The sequence below is a fragment of the Oncorhynchus mykiss genome, chromosome 17, assembly GCF_057628025.1.
Source record: "Oncorhynchus mykiss isolate SJ-2025 chromosome 17, ASM5762802v1, whole genome shotgun sequence".
In the NCBI taxonomy this organism is placed as follows: Eukaryota; Metazoa; Chordata; class Actinopteri; order Salmoniformes; family Salmonidae; genus Oncorhynchus; species Oncorhynchus mykiss.
In genome coordinates, this window is record NC_143038.1 from 32,703,976 (window position 1) to 32,722,192 (window position 18,217).

The following is an 18,217-nucleotide window of genomic DNA, read 5'->3' on the forward strand; positions in this document are numbered from 1 at the left end:
TCACCAGGTTTGACCTCCCCTTTGACCCCTAGCAGGGCAGTGAATCCTTAATCAGGTCTCTTAGTCATCTTTATCTAGTTAGCAAATATAATTTAAACAAATAGAGTAGCTTTATCTTCTCCATGTTTTGTTTTTCCACATCACAAATTTGCCTCATTACAAAAAGAGGTTGATATTTGATTGATTCAAATCAACCAATTTAGATGTATTTTTGTATAATCAGATCCAATGATTTGTTTTGCATCAGGGTCGACTGTTTGCTGTACTTTGACCACTGACACCCCAGCAAGACTGAAAGTAAGTTTAGCCAATAGGTTTATTTTAGTTTGCTAAATATTTTTGTATATTAAAGCAAAAACCAATTTTGCAAATATAGCCAAATGTAAATTCAGTCAAGGCATTAGGATTAATCAAACAATTTGTCTCTTCTTTACACAACTTTGTTATTAAGTTGTCCTTCTCTCTTGCATGTGCCCAGGAGGTCAAAGCTCCACAGAAAGTGAAGTGGAATCAAACAGTCAAGAAAGCATTCTGGGTAAGTATTCTTTTCTAGTTGTCTTTTCTCACATGAAAACAGAGCTGTGCACATTTTCTTAGAAGAACAATAATGTGGTCCAAGAGATAATGACCTCTCCCGATGTCATCATGTCACCAAATAATGGGGCAATTATGGCAGGCAGCAGTGAGTGTGGCTTCTGGAGTGGGCGTGTTCCTGGTAGTATTGACAGCTGTCTGCCTCTGCAGGAGGACCAGTGAGTACATTTGATTCTGCGTAACAAATCATTTTTCAAATTTACCCTGCGGACATTAATGTAAGTGCCTTTGGCAACTCCTTTTGACGATATTGTATAGGTTAGACTATATTCAATTTAATTAATTTAGCCTCATTTAATTTTCAGAGAAAACCAATTCTCAGAGGTAAGAATTCCCTTGTGAATATGATGCAGATTGTATCAACCTTTAGTTCTGTATTGTCCATGATGAGATGTTCTTACCACAACCTTCTTATACTTTTATGTTGTACAGACCTACAGCCAGACAGGATGATCACAGACAATGTATGTTCCAAACAAAATACATCAAACATACACACACATATGACTTACAGAACTATATAATCACATGTATAAACACTGTAATTACATTTTCATTGTGTTTCTGTTGTAGATGATTTGGTGTCTATGGGAGCGGTGAGCAGTGGAGTCATGGTGATTATTCTACATTACAGTGGAATCTGTACACATGTACCCCTCTGACAGAGGAGGCTGGTGGGATGAGTTATAGGAGGACAGGCTCATTGTAATGGCTGGAATGAAATTAACGGAACAGAGTCAAACACATCACACACATCAAAACTATTTGTTTGACTCCAAGTCAAACAAACAAGTTAGTTTGTTGGTTTTAGAAATTGAATTGCCTGCAATAATGATACAAAATACATTTTGTTGAAGACAGGTAGCTTTTGAATCTAAAAAGAATTACCGATAAATTATTCTGAATGTTCAGCCTCCTTGTCCTCTGCAACATGACATTAGCCCATAGTTGTCATATGAGACATCTGTGGTTTTCTTGTGAACAAGCTCCACATCTGCATTTCTATTGAAACAACAGTTAATCTTTGTCCCAGTCACTGCCACCATCGTCTGTGAAGTCAGACTAACAGTATATATGTAGCTGTCTAAAAAAATGACATTGTTCATCCCTGATATGGCTGGTCGTCTGTTTTTGCTCATCCTCCTTTTCGGTGAGTTATTTTTCCTTCCATCTGTTTGTGCGACAGGATATTCCATTCTTCTTTCCCCTCTTTTAGTCTTTTACTTTAGGAACTCTTAATATTTCAACATGTTATGGTTATAATAAGAGTGTCTTATTCCATTGATCATCCTATTGATTTTTAATTTCTCTGTCATTATTTTGCATTTTATACAGATAAGAATGACCACAGCTTGTTAACATGGCTGTGAATACATTACAGACTGTTCTGCTTCGCCAGCTTGTGTAAAGTGATTCCATCTCATGTTTTCTTATTTTTCATAATGGCAAAAAGAGCATGATAATGGCCCATTTTGTAATGTCTAGATACCTTCCAGTACCTCAAAGCAAAAGGTCAGTATCATTATTATGAATTTAAAGCTGCAATATGTAACTTTTTGGGCTACCAGACTAAACAACGGGTTACCAAAATATTCAAATGATTGACATATTTTCAATAAAAACGTTATTTTGATGAATTCATCCATACAATTTCATCCTTCCATGAGATGCTGTATACACTGGGTATACAAAAGATTTACATGACATAGACTGACCAGGAGAATCCAGGTGAAAGTAATGATCCTTATTAATGTCACTTGTTAAAGTCACTTAAATCAGTAAATAGATGAAGGGGAAGAGACAGGTTAAAGACATGGATTGTGTATGTGTGCCATTCAGAGGGGGAAAGGGCAAGATACAATATTTAAGTGCCTTTGAACGGGGTATGCTACTAGGTGCCAGAACTGTAACAGTGCTGGGTTTTTCACGCTCAACAGTTTCCTGTGTGTATCAAGAATGGTCCACCACCCTAAGGACATCCTGCCAACTTGACACAACTGTGGGAAGGATTGAAGTCAAAATTGGTCATCATCCCTGTGGAATGCTTTCTACACATTGTTAAATCCATGCCCCGACTGTTTGGTATATTCAGTGTAATCCTGACACAAATCTAGGGTTGGTACCCAAGCCAGCTGGTCGATCCATGATGGCTGTCAACGTTCTTATTCCTTGCTTGCTCGCTAACACTGTTAACACTGTCACGTCAAACAGTGCAACCAGAAAAACAGCAAAGAAGCTGTATTTGCATTTCGTTAAGCTGTTTTCTATATATTTTGGGGGGATACATCCAAAACAATGAGCTAATGACTCGATGCGAGGTTTCGCCTGGCATAGAAAATGTGCTCTCTCTCCAGGACATTATTCAGTGGAGCTAGCCCACTACAATACAAAATTCAATATTGAAACAATGTTGCAAATGTCGGAGACAGACAGCAAGGTGAATACAAATCTACACTGTTGAAAAACAAATGCCAGTCTAAAATAAATGGGATATAATATCTAAATACTTTTTACAGTAGAGATCAAGTTTATAAATTGAATGGTGATGTCTGGTTGTCTGATGGAATAGTGAATAGACAATTTTTTTGTGTTTGCAAACGTTGTACGCATCGCCCTCGTGCAGTTCTGGTCAGAAAGAAATCCCTCACTTCCGTTGTTTGGCTGTGCCCATATAGCAACGTTCCAAAATGAGCATATGTCCTGGTGGAAGGATGTAAATAAAACACATTTAGTCAGAACAATAATACGTCTTTAATGAAAGACATGTCCTTAATCTTTTGTTTAAATGTTGGCAACCGTTTTATAAAAGCAAAATGTCCATCTAAGCCGAGGATTATTGTGTGATAGCTCCCTCCTAAGGGCTGTTCCTGGCACAGGTTCTCATTGTTTATTGCTTAAATAGACAACAGCATCTTAATTGTTTTTCCCTTTCAAACTCATATAATATTAAGTTGTACATTATCTGTATGAGTAGTTAAACATTGAAAATGAATTTATAATTCAATTTAAAAAGTCACTCCATCATCCCACTGATCTCACAGATCCTCCTCAGCCCAGTCTAACAGTGATTCCTGCAGTCATCAAAGAGAGAGACTCAGTTCAGCTGAACTGTCAGACTCCTCCATCTGTCTCTGAGTGTTACTTCAAAATAGAGGGGAAAGTAGAATTCACCCTTCCATCACCCTGTCAACACACACTCACAGGAACACTACTGGTGAGGTGGACAGGTCAGAGTTCACCAGCTGAAGTCAAACTCCAATGTCAGTACAGTGCTACAGGTTCACAGTTTAGATCCATATACAGTGAGCCTTCAACAGTCACAATTCAGGGTAAGAAGACTATTTGAATGGTTGTAAACAATGTACTGTTGTGCCATCATTACCATGTTCCTCTTGTGATATGTTATCATACTGTGTGTTGTCATAATCTATTACGTGAAACAATCAAGCAATATATTATATCTCCTTAATTTCCCATACTGTCGCTGCATAAAGTAATTGACTCAAGATCATTAAGTCTGAAATAACAAGGAGGGATTAGACTATCAGTACATTTCTCAAAACCACAAAATGCTAAATGCGTAATCCCCCTATTCTCACAGACCTTCCTCAGCTGACAGTGAGTTCTACAGTCATCAGAGAAACAGAATCAGTTCAGCTGAGTTGTGAGACTCCTCCATCTCTCCGTGTGTCTCACTGTTACTTCTACATAGAGGGGAGGAAGAATCTTCCAGACTCATCCTGTACTCAGACACTCACAGGAACAGAGCTGCTCAAGAGGGCAGATCAAACGTTTCCAGATGTGGTCAAAGTGACGTGTTACTACACTGTATGGAAGTCTCACACATCTCCTTTTAGTGACCCTGTCTCAGTCACTGTTCAGTGTAAGTAGGTGGTTTAAACAATGATACACTTCACTGTTATACCGTATTAATTATGCTCTTTGTGAAAATTAGATTTTCTGTCGTATTTCTTAAACGTCTGCATTTCACATAATGATATTATTTACTGTACCTTATACAAACATAAATGCTGACATAGTTGAACATTTTATTAATGGATTTTCCATACTGTTAGTATGGATGGATTACCTGTAATGTTTTTTTAAATGCAAAGTTCAAAGAGACCCACCTCCTCCCAGGCTGACAGTCAGTTCTACAGTCATCAGAGAGAGAGACTCAGTTCAGCTGAGCTGTCAGACTCCTCCATCTGGTTCTGTGTCTCAGTGTTACTTCTACACAGAGGGGAGAGATCCTAAACACTCACCCTGTACGTGATCACTCACAGGGACTGAGCTGCTCTCGTGGGCAGGTCAAAGTTCATCAGCTGAGATCAAACTGAGATGTTTTTACACAGTAGAAACTTATTATCCATTGATGCACAGTGGTTCTGTCCCTCTTACTAGTCTTGGTATGAAATGTTATATTCAGATTGTCTTGAATGATTCTGTTTAAATCACAATCCCATCCAATGTCATTTCAAAATAGTTGTTGTGAAGACAATAAATATTTGAAATGTAAATGTTAAAAGTAGAGTTCTAAGATCCCACGCAAACAACCACAGAGAGGCCAAAGTACAATCAAAGGTTCTTTATAAAATCAGCTTTACACAGTAATACACAGTATCACTACAGTCCTATTAGAAAAGTATAAATAGGCTGGGATTTAGGGCTCTAGGCTAACTAGAAGCAACGGGACAAACTAACACAGCAGGTGATTCCCGGGTCCTTCCGAGCAGGGTTTGTTAATTCGTTTCTACACGAGCAGGATTAGTTCGGCTCTACCCGAACAGGGTCCGGCTCTTCCTCCCGAGCAGGGAGAGGAAGATCTGTGGAATCACTGCACACCATACAAGCAGGCAAAATTGTCCGTGCGATTCAATTTGATTCAATTTGATTTCACACGTGAGAATGTAAGGAATTAAGTGAAAGGCAATCGTTGTAAACACACAGCACACATGATTATTTGGCACTCATAAATAGGCATGATATCAAATAAGACATGCTGACACGTAATATAAAGAGAATGGCAGGGTCTAGTTTAGTAAGAGTCAGTGTCACTTGTGACATATACATTATGTTCAAATACAGTGATGCAAAAAGGAGTCTCTGTCTCCCTAACAGATCCAAAACCAGACATTACAGTCAATATTGATGAGGACTTCAACATCATCTGTTTGATTCCTGGATCCGTCAGTCCTGACACCACCTGTAACCTGTATGTTGGAGAGGAGAGTCAGCCATCCTTCACAGCAAAGATCATGAAGAGAAAAGCCACCTCATTATCCGGACAGCAGTTCTGTCAATTCACTCCAAAACATAGTGATCTGATCAGTCGTCTACAGTCAGTGATGCGTAAGGAGGTGAGCTGTGACTACAGAGTGAGCTCAGGACCAAACTCTCTCTCTCCACGCAGTGATGGGTACAGCTTTACAGGTGAGACATTATCTAAACAAATCTATCAGTGCTGCAGGTCTTCATGATCTGACTCAGTTTGATTTTAGCATCTTCCTAGTATGACTATATTAATTCTGACCAACAAACTAAATACCACATTTCAATCCCAAATGATTTTAGATCTGGTGGGAGTTCACATCAGTGATCCAACAACTATACAGACACCTTCTATAGCAGGAAGTCCACATATTTGTGTAAATATGTGTATGTGTAAATATGTGTAAATGAAGCTGTTCTGTTAGATAATTAAGCTGTTCTATAGATATGACACCAGCCTCAACACCAACGCCTGGGATCATCAGCACAAGTATTATAATGTCTGTGTTCATCTAGTCGAGTGTTTAGATCGTATCTATACTCTGTTAGGCTTCTGCTGTTAGATAACATGGTGACTTTATTCTAGGAAGCTGTCAACAACAATCAACAGCTTATCTGTCATGAAAGACTTGATCACCTTATGAATTGGTCTTATCATCTCTATAATGAGGAGAAACATAATCTACCAGGGCAGGAAGCAATCTGTCCGTAGTGATTTTATAGTCCTACTTTTCCCACTTTGAATAGACAAGTCATGAAGGTATTTCTAAAGGCCAACAACACCATGATGATCATTAATACAAACCATGAATAATATGCTAATTGTATTATTATGTGTTTTCTCAGTGGGTTTGACTCCAGGTTCTCGATCTACTTTGCCTCCCAGCACGACAGTGAGTCCTACAGAAGGTGTGTTGGGCCTCTAAATGACCATCTCTGAAAATAGTAATTATACAATCAAGAGTTTAGATTACAGGCCTGTAAAATGAAGTGACCCAAATGTGAATGTAAAACCTTATTTTTGTGTAATCATATTGCTTCCCACTAGTTTCAACTGTTACTTGTACCTTTACCCCAGACACCACAGTGACACCAACTACCAGTAAGTAGATCCACCAATTTTAACTTAGTTTGCAAATACAATATCTTTTTTCACATTCATTCACTAAAGCTCTGACTGGTTAACTAATAGATGTATTCATAGCTGCTTGTATTTTCAGTCCAGATTTTTAACCACTTTTAGTCCATCTGATTTGTAGGTAATGTGTAGTGTACTTCTCTTCATGCTTATTGAAAGACCTTAGATATTACATTCACTTTCATTTGTTCTTGTGTAATATGAGTAATATCTTCTCACCAGGTTTGACCTCCCCTTTGACCCCTAGCAGGGCAGTGAATCCTTCATCAGTTCTCCTAATCATCTTTATCTAGTTAGCAAATATAAGTAAAACAAATAGAGTAGCTTTATCTTCTCCATGTTAATGTTTTTTTTTTACATCACAAATTTGCCTCATTACAAAAAGAGGTTGATATTTGATTGATTCAAATCAACCAATTTAGATGTATTTTTGTATAATCAGATCCAATGATTTGCTTTGCATCAGGGTCGACTGTTTGCTGTACTTTGACCACTGACAATTCAGTCAAGGCTTTAGGATTAATCAAACAATTTGTCTCTTCTTAGAAATATTTTCCTAACTCTGTTATTAAGTTGTCCTTCTCTCTTGCATGTGACCAGGAGGTCAAAGCTCCACAGAAAGTGAAGTGGAATCAAACAGTCAAGAAAGCATTCTGTGTAAGTATCCTTTTCTAGCTGTCTTTTCTCACACATGAAAACAGAGCTGTGCACATTTTCTTAGAAGAACAAGAGCTAATGACCTCTCCCGATGTCATCATGTCACCAAATAGTGGGGCAATTATGGCAGGCATCAGTGGGTGTGGCTTCTGGAGTGGGTGTGTTCCTGGTAGGATTGACAGCTGTCTGTCTCTGCAGGAGGACCAGTGAGTACATTTGATTCTGCGTAACAAATCATTTTTAAAATTTACCCTGCGGACATTAATGTAAGTGCCTTTGGCAACTCCTTTTGATGATATTGTATAGGTTAGACTATATTCAATATCATTCATTTAGCCTCATTTGTTTTTCAGAGAAAACCAATTCTCAGAGGTAAGAATTCCCTAATGAATATGATGCAGATTGTATCAACCTTTAGTTCTGTATTGTCCATGATGAGATGTTCTTACCACAACCTTCTTATACTTTTATGTTGTACAGACCTACAGCCAGACAGGATGTTCACAGCCAATGTACGTTCCAAACAAAATACATCAAACATACACACACATATGACTTACAGAACTATATAATCGCATGTATAAACACTGTAATTAAATTTTCATTGTGTTTCTGTTGTAGATGATTTGGTGTCTATGGGAGCGGTGAGCAGTGGAGTCATGGTGATTATTCTACATTACAGTGGAATCTGTACACATGTACCCCTCTGACAGAGGAGGCTGGTGGGATGAGTTATAGGAGGATAGGCTCATTGTAATGGCTGGAACGGAATTAACAGAACAGAGTCAAACACATCACACACATCAAAACAATGTGTTTGACTCCATTCTCTTCATTCCATTTCAACAATTACAATGAGCCTGTCCTCCTATAACTCCTCTCACCAGCATCCTCTGCTCTCTGACTGTCTGATCTGAGGATCAAGACCTTAATGTTACATTAGTAGTGCTTCAACATATGAATGTTCAAAGTATCAAATCAACAGCTATATTTATTTACATATTTATATGGCAATTTATATTTATTATCAAATAAGATGTTTTTCCCCAGAAATAATTTCTTAATACATTAATTCATATTAAACCTTGTAAATGTGTTCCTAAGTAGGTACAGAGTTCAGTCTTATAAACTATTTTTGATCAAATAACCTACATCTTGCATTGGACATGTGTAGACCTCAGAATAACACAAAACCCACAAACACTTCCTGTGATACAAAAGAGGGTGCCGTTCATGTCTCGAGTTAGAGAATAGAATAGACAGACAGTTTGTTACGACTGGAGGATAAAACGTCTCTCTCTTCTCCCTCTCTCTCCACTACAGGTGGATTCAGGGGATGCTGGAATCGATTCTCAGATCACTTCTGTACTGTACACATTCATGCCCTCAGGTTTGTCCCTCAGAACTCAGAACCATCTGCACGTGCACAGCTACCATACATGCTTAAACTTTGGGCCTAACCATATCAACCTTATCAAAACACATATATGACACTTAAAATTAAAACACTTAATTAAAAAATGAATGTGTCAGAGCATCTGTGGAGCGTGAGAATAGAGATGTAGATCTGCAGAGGGGTTTGAGTCATGAGGAGAAGTGTGAAATTACATCAAGCCTTGTTACTTGCACTTCTTATGTTTGGCTGTTACTAACGCAAGAGGGCAAACTCGACTAAGTAACACACATGCAATGTAGACATGTGAAATACACATGATCCCACCTCAAACACACACTCATACATAGTTGTACAATTCATTGTATTATATTGTTATATTATGATATGTAGCATTGTTTTCACAGACAGACTGACTAGAGGATTACAGTATCTCTCTCTCTCTCTCTCTCTCTCTCGTCGGAGTGCATGCTGGGAGTGAGTCGTCAAGCAGAGTGTTTGCGAGAGCGAATGGAATTTATTTTCACTCTATTGGGTTTTGGTATGTACATATATATATATTGATTAGTTTAGTTGTTTTAAGGGTATATTGTTTAACTATCACTAAGCACATATAGGGGTGGTGGGATCTTTGAGGTTGGTTTTTCGCGAGGGCACAACCAGCGGGTGGGGCTGGTTGCAATGGCCACTCGCGGGAATGTAGAGTTTGAAAAACTTAGTCGGAGGCATGGAGTAAAAATTCCTGCTGCGGCTGGGTGTTCAGTGGAAGAATGTAGCTTGGCTGTGGGTGCTATCATTGGGTATGATAGCATCAAATCAGCCTCAAGGATGAATAGCGCTGTAGTGATATTCTTAGATTCAATTGAAAAGGTGAATAAGATAGTTGAGAGGGGTGTTGTGTTGCGGGAGACACAGACGCCGGTATTTCCGCTTATGAATCCTGCGAAGAAAGTTATGCTTTCTAACGTGCCACCATTTGTTAGAGATGAAGTGTTAGAGCGAGAATTATCTCGCCATGGTCAAATCGCATCTACAATAAAGAAGGTTCTTTTTGGATGCAAATCTCCGTTGTTGAAACATGTCGTGTCTCATAGGAGACAAGTGCATATGATTTTAAAAAAGGAAGGAGATGAACTGAATTTAGCGTTTAGTTTTAAGATTGATGGATTTGATTATGTCTTCTATGCATCTACTGAATCAATGAAATGTTTTGGATGTGGAAGAGAGGGGCATTTGGTGCGTAATTGTTCCGAGAATGAGCGCGCTGAGCCTGGTAGTAGCTTTAGTGCGGGTGCAACTGACGTACCACAGCGAAGGGATGAAAATACTACAGGTGTAGGGGAAGAGAGAAGGTGGGCAGATGTGGTTGGAAAAGTAGGAGAGGAAGGCATTGTGGATACGGGGGCAATTGTGGTAGATCAGAACAAAGAGGGAGGGGAAACAGTAGGTGAGATTGCGACTGCCGTCGCTGAGGTGGTGCTGGAAAATGAAATTGAAGGTCAAGAGGAGATTGAAATAACGGAAAAGGAAGCGGATGTTTTCAAAATACCGAGGAGTAAAAGGAAGAATTTAAGGGGTGGTGAAGGGTCTAATTCTAAGAGAAAGGTAGAGATGGATAAATCAGGTGAAGATGAACAGGTTGTAGAGATGGGGTTTTCTTCTGGGGAGGATAGCGAGAGTGAGTCATCTGACGCGTCACAACAATATAGTGAGATAGATGGGGTGGAAGGGAGGTATGGGATCGAGAAGATACGTCAATTTCTGAAGTTGACAAAAGGGAAGAAATATATGCAGGATTACAATGTAACTGATTTTTTCCCTGAACGTGAATTGTTTATTGAATCAGCAAAGTTTCTGATGTCAAAAATTACAGGGGGAGGTTTGAAAAGCCCTGAAATTGCTAGACTCAAGAAAGTGGTCACGAGAGTAATAAGTGATGTAAATTCTAAAGAAAATGAAAGAGTTCAGTTGCAGTTTTAATTCTGTAAAGAGATGTGGTCGCTGTATCTTCCTCTGTTTTTTTTTCTTATCCATGAGCAGTTTTAAGATCTCTTCTTTAAACGTAAATGGGGCAAGAGATGTTAAAAAAAGAGCCATGGTGTATGAGTTAATGAGGGGAAAGGGAAGTGACATAATTTTTCTGCAAGAAACGCATAGTAATTTGGAAAATGAAGTTATGTGGCAACAGGAGTGGGGGGGGGACAGTGGTGTGTAGTCATAAAAACTCAAAAAGTGGGGGTGTGGTTATCTTGTTCTCAAAAGGGTTTTTGCCTTTGTCATACGAGGTTGAAGAGGTAGTTGAGGGGAGGTTATTAAAAGTTAGAGCAAGGTATGAAAATATCAATATGTGTCTGATAAATGTATATGCCCCAGTGGTGACAGTTGAGAGGGTATGTTTTTTAGAGACATTATCAAATACCATTGAGAAATGTAACAAAGAAGATTATTTGTTTATTGCTGGGGATTTTAACTGCACAGTTAGCGATTTAGATAGAAATCACCAAGAACCTCATATAGCCTCAAGGACATTTTTAAAACGCCTTATTGTAACAAATGAACTGTGTGATATTTGGCGGAGTCAACATGAAGGAACAAGGCAGTACACCTGGGCGCATGTGAGAGAGAACATCATCTCTATGGCCAGGTTAGATAGGTTTTATGTTTTTGAGCATCAATCTCAGGTCTGTAAATCAAGTGTGATAACTCCAGTGGGATTTTCTGATCATTGTTTAATAACAGAGGTGGTGTTCATTAACGATGTAAAACCTAAAAGCGCATATTGGCATTTTAATATAACTTTATTGAGTGATGCTCACTTCAGGAAATGTTTCAGTATTTTTTGGGAGAGGTGGAGGTCTCAAAAGGCCAGTTTTGTATCCCTTCAACAATGGTGGGATATAGGGAAAATCCAGATTCAACAATTTTGTAATCAATACACGAGGAATGTCACCAAGGATATCACCAGATCAATGAAAGCCCTAGAGATTGAAATAGTGGAACTCATGACGTTGGTTGAGACCACAGGAGATCGAGGCCATACTCAGGCCCTCAAGAGGAGAAAAGCTGCATTGGCAGATCTGCTGGGTATCAGAGCACAGGGGGCACTGGTGAGAAGTAAATTTCAGGGCATATCTGAAATGGATGCCTCATCCAAATTTTTCTTTAGTTTAGAGAAAAAGAATGGACAAAGAAAAATTATTCATTGTCTCAAATCAGCTGTTGGACAAGAGCTCACTAGCCCTAGTGAAATTAGAAAGAGGGCAGTAGAGTTCTATGCTGAGCTCTACAAGTGTGAGTACAAAGAGGACAAAACAGTGACACAGCAGTTCTTTGATGGGCTCCCAAAGGTGCCTGCAGAAGCTCAGGTTGAGCTTGAGCAACCATTGTCTTTGCAGGATTTATACACTGCATTAAAAGGCATGGAAAATGGAAGGGCACCAGGCATTGATGGGCTTCCCGTTGACTTTTTTAAGTCTTCTTGGGCTATGTTGGGAGAGGATTGGTTAGAAGTAGCTAATGATAGTTTAACCGGAGGGTTACTACCAATAAGCTGCAGAAGGGCTGTCCTCACCCTACTGCCCAAAAAGGGTGACCCGAGGGAGGTGAAGAACTGGAGGCCGGTGGCTTTATTGTGTACTGATTATAAGATATTGTCAAAGGCTTTGTCCAACAGGCTGAGGGAGGTGATGGGGCAAATCATACATACGGATCAGTCCTACTGTGTTCCTGGCAGGCAGATAGGGGATAACATTTCTCTGATTCGTGATTTTTTGGACGTCTCTAGGGCTATTGGGTTGGATGCTGGTCTAATTTCAATTGATCAGGAAAAGGCATTTGACCGAGTTGAACATCAATATTTATGGCACACGTTTGAGGCGTTTGGGTTCAGCTCTGGTTTTATTGCCATGATAAAGGTGATATATGGTGACATTGAAAGTGTATTGAAAGTTAACGGTGGTTTGAGTGCTCCTTTTAAAGTGTGTAGAGGTATTAGGCAGGGATGTTCTATGTCTGGGATGTTATATGCTATTGCTATAGAGCCACTACTAAATAGCATTAGAAGTCGCATTGCAGGGGTGTGCCTTTCAGAGGATATTCCTCCTATTCGTCTTTCAGCCTATGCTGATGATGTAGTTGTGCTAGTGAAAAATCAAGCGGAGGTGGATAGCTTGAGTCTAATGGTTGATCGTTTTAGAGGAATATCCTCTGCAAAGGTAAATTGGGAAAAGAGTTGTGCTTTACAGATTGGAGAATGGTCTGGAGGGATCATGGCTTTGCCAGGGGGGCTAGAATGGTGTAAGGGAGGTTTTAAGTATCTTGGAGTGTATCTAGGAGATGAGGGGACTATGGAAAAAAATTGGAGTGGGGTGGTTGAAATGGTGGAAGGGAGGATGAGGAGATGGCGTTGGTTACTATCTCGTATGTCATATAGAGGGCGCACTATTATAGTTAACAATGTGATTGCCTCTGCACTGTGGCATCGGTTGTCAGTTTTAGAACCACCATCTGGCCTTCTGGCTAAGATACAGGCAATTATTGTGGATTTCTTTTGGGATAAATATCACTGGGTTCCACAAAGTGTTTTGTATTTGTCAAAAGAGGAGGGGGGACAAGGTCTTGTACATCTTGCTAGTAGGGCTGCTGCTTTCCGGTTTCAGTTCATTCAAAGGCTGCTTTATGGACCGGAAAATGTGGTGTGGAGAGGGGTGGCAGGTCTTATATTACAGAGGGTTGGAGGATTAGGTTTAAAGAAGGCTTTATTTCTGGTTGATAGTAGCCAGATTTCTAGGGAGGGAGTACCTCCGTTTTATAGAGGCCTTCTCAGAGTGTGGAGCATAATGAAGGTGTCCAGAAGAACTTCAGCGGAGTCAGTGCATTGGCTGTTGGAGGAACCTCTGGTGTATGGGGCGAGACTGGACTGTACAACTGCAGCTGTTCCACATTTCTCCAAGATTCTGGTGAAGGGGAAAATCATCACCTTAAGACAGTTAATGGCCATGGCTGGGCCCGCCTTAATGGATGGAAGAAGGGTGGCAGAACATTTGGGGATGAGGTCGGAAAGGATTGTCGGACAAATGCTGGGGAGCTGTAGGAAGGCTCTGTCAGCGGAAGAATGGGATATGCTTAGTAGCCACAAGAAGAAGGTGCAAGATGAAGACGTCTCATTTCCAAAACTAGGGATTACACCAAATATCCCAGAGTCAGAAAGAAAGGCGTTATTGCTGGATTTGAGAGGGTTGGAGGAGGTGGGTTTGGATGAGGTGAATGGGAAGGAATTGTATAGGGGGTGTGTCAAGGTGTTGAATAAAGATAAATTGAAAAATAGAAAAGATACTCCATGGAGGGTAAAATTGGGCATTGATGACAAGGTAAAGCCAGCATGGAGAGCACTGTACAAACCACCGTTACAAAAGGGTACTGGTGATATGCAATGGAGGGTTTTACATGGCATCATTGCAGTTAATGCTTTTGTATCTGTTATTAACTCAGATGTTAGAGATGGATGTCCTTTTTGTAATATAAGAGAAACCATTTTTCACTGTTTTATGGAGTGTGAGAGGATAAAACCGCTATTGGAAATGTTGGAATCTTTGTTTAAAGCTGTAGGGGAGTTTTTCAATAACACTGTTTTTATTTTGGGGTTTCAATATAGTAAACAACAGAAAAGAAAATGTCAAATGTTAAATTTTATTTTGGGACAAGCTAAGATGTCAATTTTTCTGAGTAGGAAACATAAGATAGAAACGGGATATGGGCAGGATGTAAGATGTGTTTTTAAAGGTTTAGTGAAAGCAAGAATAAAAGTAGATTTTGAGTTCTTTTCAGCTGTAAAAGATCTCCTATTATTTGAGGAGAAGTGGGCTTACGAAGGAGCACTTTGTTTTGTAGAGGAGGGGAAATTATTTTTTGCTGCTGAAATAAGTTGAATGTATATGTTATGTATTTATTTTTGTTTAGGAATTACATTTTGTTATTTCATTTCTGAAAAGGCAGTGTGTCATTATTTATGTTAACACTTGAGTAAAAAATAAAGGTTTTATAAAAACTCAAACTCAACTCAACTCTCTCTCTCTCTCTCTCTCTCTCTCTCTCTCTCTCTCTCTCTCTCTCTCTCTCTCTCTCTCTCTCTCTCTCTCTCTCTCTCTCTCTCTCTCTCTCTCTCTCTCTCTCTCTCTCTCTCTCTCTCTCTCTCTCTCTCTCTCTCTCTCTCTCTCTCTCTCTCTCTCTCTCTCTCTCTCTCTCTCTCTCTCTCTCTCTCTCTCTCTCTCTCTCTCTCTCTCTCTCTCTCTCTCTCTCTCTCTCTCTCTCATATACTTCTGACAACACTTTAGTGGCTCCCGAGTGGCACTGCATCTCAGTGCTAGAGGCGTCACAACAGACACCCTGGTTCAAATCCAGGCTGTTTCACACCAGGCCGTGATTGGGAGTCCCATAGGGCGGCATACAATTGTCCGGGTTTGGCCGGTGTAGGCAGTCATTGTAAATAAGAATTTGTTCTTAACTGACTTGCCTCGTAAAATAAAGGTTAAAAAAAAATGTAAAGTCTCTCTTACTGAGTTTTATGACTTTCAGTTTAAGATGGGTGTTACATCCTCGTAAAATGTCCCTTATGAATTACATTTACTGTAATGTAGATTCGAAGCCCTAAAGTGAATCTGTTTCTTTCCTCTAGTCTGATATGTACCATGTATACAGCTCAATCCCCGACAGACCAGCAACCTCAGCCCAGCCTGATGGGTTGTACAGTCTTCTGCAGACACACTGAAACTACACCTCTGGCTTTCTGTATCTATGTCTCACACGTCTCACACAAATACATTCTTTCTCACACGACATCCTTTATTATCACTCATCCAGTTACTGTAAATAAGTTGCTTAACAGGTAATATTTCTACTGTATTACACATGGACAAGTGGCTTCTGTGACATGTGAATCCATAATATCAGTTACTTTTAAAATATTTTTTATTCGGAGGGGTCCGGGGCATATTCCCCTTTGAGCATTTGACTTATTTCTTCCCCCTAGTAAATGTTAAATCTACTGTAATTATGTATATTATGTTGACTGTGAGATACCTCCTTCCATAGGGGTTGGATATAATTAATTTCCTATTGGGCAAAACATAATCTAAAACACAACCAAAACAAACTGCAAATGCATCCAACAAGTTTGTTGAGTCACAAGCTTGATGTATTTATTGGGTGCAAAGAATATAGGACCAAAATCCAAAATGTTTGACTACCTTAATACACCATAAATTAGTTTGTCCAAATACTTGTGACTTCTTCTTCTTCAAATGTTTTAATTATTTATTTTACCTTTATTTAACACAGCATTATTAACACAGCATTTGCAACATTCCGGTTACTAGTCCAATGCTCTAACCACTAGGCTACCCTGCCAAATGTGGGGTCTATATAGATAAAGTGCTTTTATATCTAAATGGTAAAACATACAATGCCTTCAGAAGGTCTTCACACCACTTGATGTTTTCCACATTTTGTTGTGTTACAGCCTGAATTTAAAATGTATGAAATTTAGATTTTTTTGTCACTGGCCTACACACAATAACCCATAACGGGGTGGCAGGTAATCCAGTGGTTAGAGCTTTGGACTAGTAATCGAAAGGTTGCAAGATGGAATTCCCGAGCTGACAAGGTAAAAATCAGTTGTTCTGCCCCTGAACAAGGCAGTTAACCCACTGTTCCTAGACAGTCATTGAAAATAAGAATTTGTTCTTAACTGACTTGCCTAGTTAAATAAAGTTAAAATAAAAAATGAAAATAAATGTCATAGTGGAATTACGTTAAAAAAAAAACAAGTGTCAATGAGTATTCAACACCTTTGTTTTGGAAATCCAAAATAAGTTCAGAAAAAAGATTTTGCTTAGCAAGGCGCATAATATGTTGCATGGACTCACTCTGTGTGCAATAATAGTGTTTAACACGATTTTTTAATAACCTCATCACTGTACCCCACACATACAATTATCTGTAAAGTCATGCAGGTAACTGCCAAAATAAAGAAAACACCAACAAAGTGTGTTAAAAAGGGTGTTTGGCCTCCACCAGCTGCAAGAACAGCTTCAATGCGCCTTCGCATAAATTCTAGAAATCGATCTAAACCATGACAGGAAAACGCACCCCACACACACTAAAAACTGTCCCAAATGTATTCAAATGTTTCCTTTATTTCGGCAGTTACATGTTGCCAACAGTCTGGAAGGCTGCCATTTGGGCAGCATGCATGCCAAATGTACAGCTTGTTGTGTTGTGGCCATAGACATAATACATCAATTTTTGGAACCTCTTACTCTGGCATTTTGAGTGGAAACTCATGGGTACACTAGCAATGGCTGCCAGTCCTGATTTGAACTGGATCTGCCATCCATGGATGATATGTAGTTGGTTGCAGCTGTTTGCACGTTTCAATATAAAAATTGCGGGAAAAACATAGTTTAGAAAGCAAATGTCTACTGCTGAAAATAGAAGACTGTCTCTAGAACCAATATAATTCTCAACTCCCAAAATGTAGTGACCAGCAACACTGTTTTTCAAAGTAGCTCATCAATAAGGGATCATAGCTTTCACCTGAATTCACCTGGTCATTCTATGTCATGGATAGAGTAGGTGTTCATAATGTTTTGTTTTGTACACTCTGTGTATATACAGACACACACACGTTCGGATGACTGACGTGCACAAAGTAAACTGCCGGTTACTCAGAGCCAGAAGCTAGGAAATGCATATATTGGTAGAAAACACTGACGCTTCTAAAACTGTTAAAATTATGTCTGAGTATAACAAAACTGATATGGCTGAATTTTTATTTACAGGCCATTTCAATGCTAGCCTATGGGATAAACAAATAGATAGGACCCATATTGCAATTCCCATGGCTTCCAATAGATGTCAACAGTCTTTAGAAATGGTTTCAGGCTTATTTTTTGAAAAATTAGCAAGTAGTTGTCTTGTTGGTGCTTGAATGAGGTGCGCGATCTTCGTTATTTATCTTCCCTATTGAACATACAATTCTCCGTCTTAAATATTATTGTTTATTCATCACACCAGAGGACATTTCTCCAAAAAGTATGATCTTTGTCCCCATGTGCAGTTGCCAACCCTGTCTGGCTTTTTTATGGCGGTTTTGGAGCAGTGGCTTC

General features: G+C 39.3%; 1 protein-coding gene across 3 annotated transcripts; it reads left to right on the plus strand.

Moving 5' to 3' along the window:
• Window positions 1–1,972: 1,972 nt before the first annotated feature.
• LOC118940041 (uncharacterized) lies at window positions 1,973–15,906 on the plus strand. 3 transcript variants are annotated; one of them, XM_090205245.1, is made up of 12 exons: window positions 1,973–2,106; window positions 3,636–3,923; window positions 4,196–4,477; window positions 5,716–6,027; window positions 6,712–6,774; window positions 6,944–6,967; window positions 7,604–7,660; window positions 7,774–7,866; window positions 8,014–8,032; window positions 8,141–8,172; window positions 8,282–8,322; window positions 8,984–9,379. In XM_090205245.1, exons 4-12 carry the CDS (start codon window positions 5,853–5,855, stop codon window positions 9,149–9,151), a joined length of 672 nt encoding a protein of 223 aa, XP_090061371.1. In that variant the 5' UTR covers window positions 1,973–2,106; window positions 3,636–3,923; window positions 4,196–4,477; window positions 5,716–5,852; the 3' UTR covers window positions 9,152–9,379. The 3 variants fall into 3 exon arrangements, with proteins under 3 accessions (XP_090061371.1, XP_090061370.1, XP_090061369.1); XM_090205244.1 differs by lacking the exons at window positions 1,973–2,106; window positions 3,636–3,923 and adding an exon at window positions 15,386–15,906 and having other exon boundaries at window positions 4,171–4,477; window positions 8,984–9,050; XM_090205243.1 differs by lacking the exons at window positions 1,973–2,106; window positions 3,636–3,923 and having other exon boundaries at window positions 4,171–4,477.
• The last annotated feature ends 2,311 nt before the right edge of the window (window positions 15,907–18,217 follow it).

Coding starts and splice junctions, on each gene's coding strand:
- LOC118940041 (XM_090205243.1), top strand. CDS start 4,171: ATGCGTAATCCCCCTATTCTCACAGACCTTCCTCAGCTGACAGTGAGT. Junction 4,478..5,715: donor TGTCTCAGTCACTGTTCAGT/GTAAGTAGGTGG, acceptor TCTCCCTAACAG/ATCCAAAACCAGACATTACA. Junction 6,775..6,943: donor GACAGTGAGTCCTACAGAAG/GTGTGTTGGGCC, acceptor CCTTTACCCCAG/ACACCACAGTGACACCAACT.